The 3,193-nt window shown below is 33.3% G+C and overlaps 1 protein-coding gene across 1 annotated transcript; it reads left to right on the forward strand.

The window, feature by feature from the left end:
* Window positions 1–966: 966 nt before the first annotated feature.
* LOC114386193 lies at window positions 967–1,320 on the forward strand. The gene has a single exon (XM_028346176.1). It carries the CDS (start codon window positions 967–969, stop codon window positions 1,318–1,320), a length of 354 nt encoding a protein of 117 aa, XP_028201977.1.
* The last annotated feature ends 1,873 nt before the right edge of the window (window positions 1,321–3,193 follow it).

Here is a 3,193-nt window from a genome sequence, read left to right on the forward strand (position 1 = left end):
TATCGACCATCAACAACAAAAGGAATTAAAATTCAAGCGAGCCATAAAAGGAAGGACTACAATTTGTTTATAAGCTTTTGCAAAAATAGTTTTTTCATGTTGAAGCTAAATCCATGTTTCTTTTAAAACATAAATACATTTAAGAAAAATACATGACTAACACATGAAGAAACTCTGGAAACTGGAAAAGCAAATCAGATTAAGATTGAAATCAAGGAATGTTTCACTTATAGTAGCATGTTATTTGAGTAACTTTAAAGTGATGTTGACCCTACCTAATCATGGAGTTAAGTTGCCATTTTAATTTGACTTTGAACTACTGCAATTAAGATAAGAAAAAGTTCCAAGTATACAAACAGAAATAAGAAGTTATTCATAGAGATTGAGGAAACTTACAACATGAAGATGCAGGGGTTAGTAAGCTTATGTAATTGTTCACTTGATTGTCTTGGTACCACCGGTACCGTTAATAAGATTCATTTTTGGCTGTTTAAAAAAATGAATTGGAGAAGCCAAGGTAATAAGTGAGACCAGTTTGATCCTTTTGTTCCTTGTATAGACCTTGGAAAGGTCCTCTCATGTTTTTTGTTTTTTGTTTATTGACCTTTTTTTATGTTTGTAGTTACTATAGCACTGTGTTTGGATGAGAAAATTTAACCAGGTAAAGTATTTCAACAGAGATATTAAATTGCCTTCTAATAATCTAATATGTTTGGATGGGGTATTTTGAAAGTAATTAAAATGCTATCATTTTTATAAAGCATTTTAATATACTAATTTGAGAGAATTTCAAATTCTCACTAAAAATAAAGAAATTAAAATTCTTCACTCTCCTGTAGCGCTCTCTCTCCTCACTCTCGGCATGGTACTTGTACTCTCCAGTCTCCATAATGCTCTCTCTCTCTCTCTCTCTCTCTCTCTCTTAGTTACCACCTCCCTCTCTCTCTGCTCTTTGATTCCAGGTTCATGGACCTCAACTTCCGAGCACAGTTCGTGATCGCACGCCCGACACAACGATTCTTGAAGGTGCTGGCCACCGTCCCCGACGTGTTCATCAGGGGCGCGGAGGAGTTGAAACACACCATTTCAACTACGTGTGACACCGTGAGGAGGTGTTTTAGGAGCAGGGGGCTTCTGGTTCCGCCGTGGAGGAAGAACCGGTTCATGCAAAACAAGTGGTTGGGGCCTTGTCGCCGAACCGTGAGAGATACTTCCATGGGATTTAACGGTGGTGTTAGTTGTAGGGTGGTGGGGTTCGACAACGTCGTTTCAGAAGCGGGAAGTGGCAGTAGCAGTGGCGTTGTTGTTCGTACGAGATGATCCTATTAGAAAAGTAAAGTGATTACTATATATTAATATGCTAAGGATGGATTTTTAGAAAAAAATAATTTTGTAAAATTATATTGTGGCTAAAGTTTTTTATTTTTGTAATGACATTTAAAAAATTATTTTGATTATTTAATTATTAAATATTAAAAAATTGATTATTAAATATTGTATAGCATTAAATTTATTTTAAATATTTAACTATTTAAAAATGACTCATATTTATTTTCATTCAATATTAAAATTTTAATTTTTAAATAAATATTTAAAATTGAAAATTTGAATTTCATTGAAATTGAATAACTTTACCCAAACAAAAAAAAATAAAATACAAGAAATTGAATTGCCTCATCCAAAAAAAATATTAACAAAATGAAAGGAATTTAAATCAAGAAAATTAAAGTGTTGTGTATTTAAATTTCTTAGAAATTTTTAAATCCCTCATCTAAACACATGGTAACTGAAAATAACCAAGTACTTCCTATTAATTTTTAATGAATATAAATCTGAATTATACCCAAGCATGATCTCTAGCCCTTTTGGGGAGGAATCTCTATCTATTATACAAGCAAGCCCTTGACTACCTGAGCTCTGTCCTGTTGACACTTGTTTGTGCCAGCTGTCGCAATGTCATTTTTTACACTTTTTTTAATTTTAAAAAAAAATCTCTATCTTCTCTATGCAGTGGCCCCTTCACTATCTTCTTTTTTTATTATTTTATTTATTTTGCTCAGTGCTCACACGGCTCCTCACATGCTCAAGTTTTTTTCCACAACCACCAAGCCACATGTCACTTTCTAATTGCCGGATTTCACCTCACCATTTAATTCTCTTTAATTTCAGAACTTTCTTCTCTCTCTTCCATTTCTCTTGCATCCGTCCAGATTCTCTTTCCCCCCCCCCCCTCCCTCCCTCTTTCTCTTCCTCAACTTCTTTTCTTTTCTTCTCTATCAATATTCAGTTTCCCCTTTTTTCTCTTCCTCAACTTCTCCTTTTTTTCTTCTCCGTTTTTGTTTCTCCTCCTTTATTCTTTTGCATTCATCCCGTTTTTGTTTCTCCTCCTTTATTCTTTTGCGTCTGTCCATATTTTGTTTCACGTCAATATTCTATTTTTTCCCTTTTTTGTTTAATTTTTTGTGGTTTGATTTTTAGGACAGTCTAACGACGGTGCTGAAGGTTACGAGGCTTTGCTCATGGAAGAGTTGGGATAGGCTACTAAAGAATAAAGGTATTGAAGAATAAAGGTTCCATTTTTATCTATTTTTTTTCCTTTTTTTGCCTAATTTTTTGTGGTCTGATTTTTTGTGGTTTGATTTTTGGGACAGGCTAACGGTGGTGTTGAAGGTTACGACGCTTTGCCTATGCAAGGGTTGGAACAATAGGACTTGAGGTTACTGTTCTTTTTCGTTTTTTTTAAAGAAAATTATTTCCTGTCATTTTTGCTACAAGAGTTGTTGCTGATTTCTTTTTGTTTCTCTTCTAATTCTTTTTTGTTTTTTTAAATGCAGGTTCATAGACACAAAAGCTTAAATTTTTTGTGGTGTTCTGCCTTTATTTTGTTTTTTGACTTCTCCCAATACAAAATTTTAATTTTTTTTTGTGTTCTTTTGACATGTTGTATGCAGACAAGGTGGAAAAACACATTAAAATTACGATTTTTATCTCAAAAACTTCATGGGTTCAGGTTCGTAAACACAAAGGCTTAAATTTTTTTGGGTGTTCTGCCTTTATTTTGCTTTCTACATGAGTACAGGTTTTGTGTTGAACAAAAAACGTGTCATTTTTTTTCGTAATTTCCTTTTTTAAAAAAATTATCTTGTGCCATTTTTGCTACAAGAGTTGTTGCTGATTTCTTTTTGTTTCTCTT

This window comes from Glycine soja, chromosome 15, assembly GCF_004193775.1.
Source record: "Glycine soja cultivar W05 chromosome 15, ASM419377v2, whole genome shotgun sequence".
NCBI lineage: Eukaryota > Viridiplantae > Streptophyta > Magnoliopsida > Fabales > Fabaceae > Glycine > Glycine soja.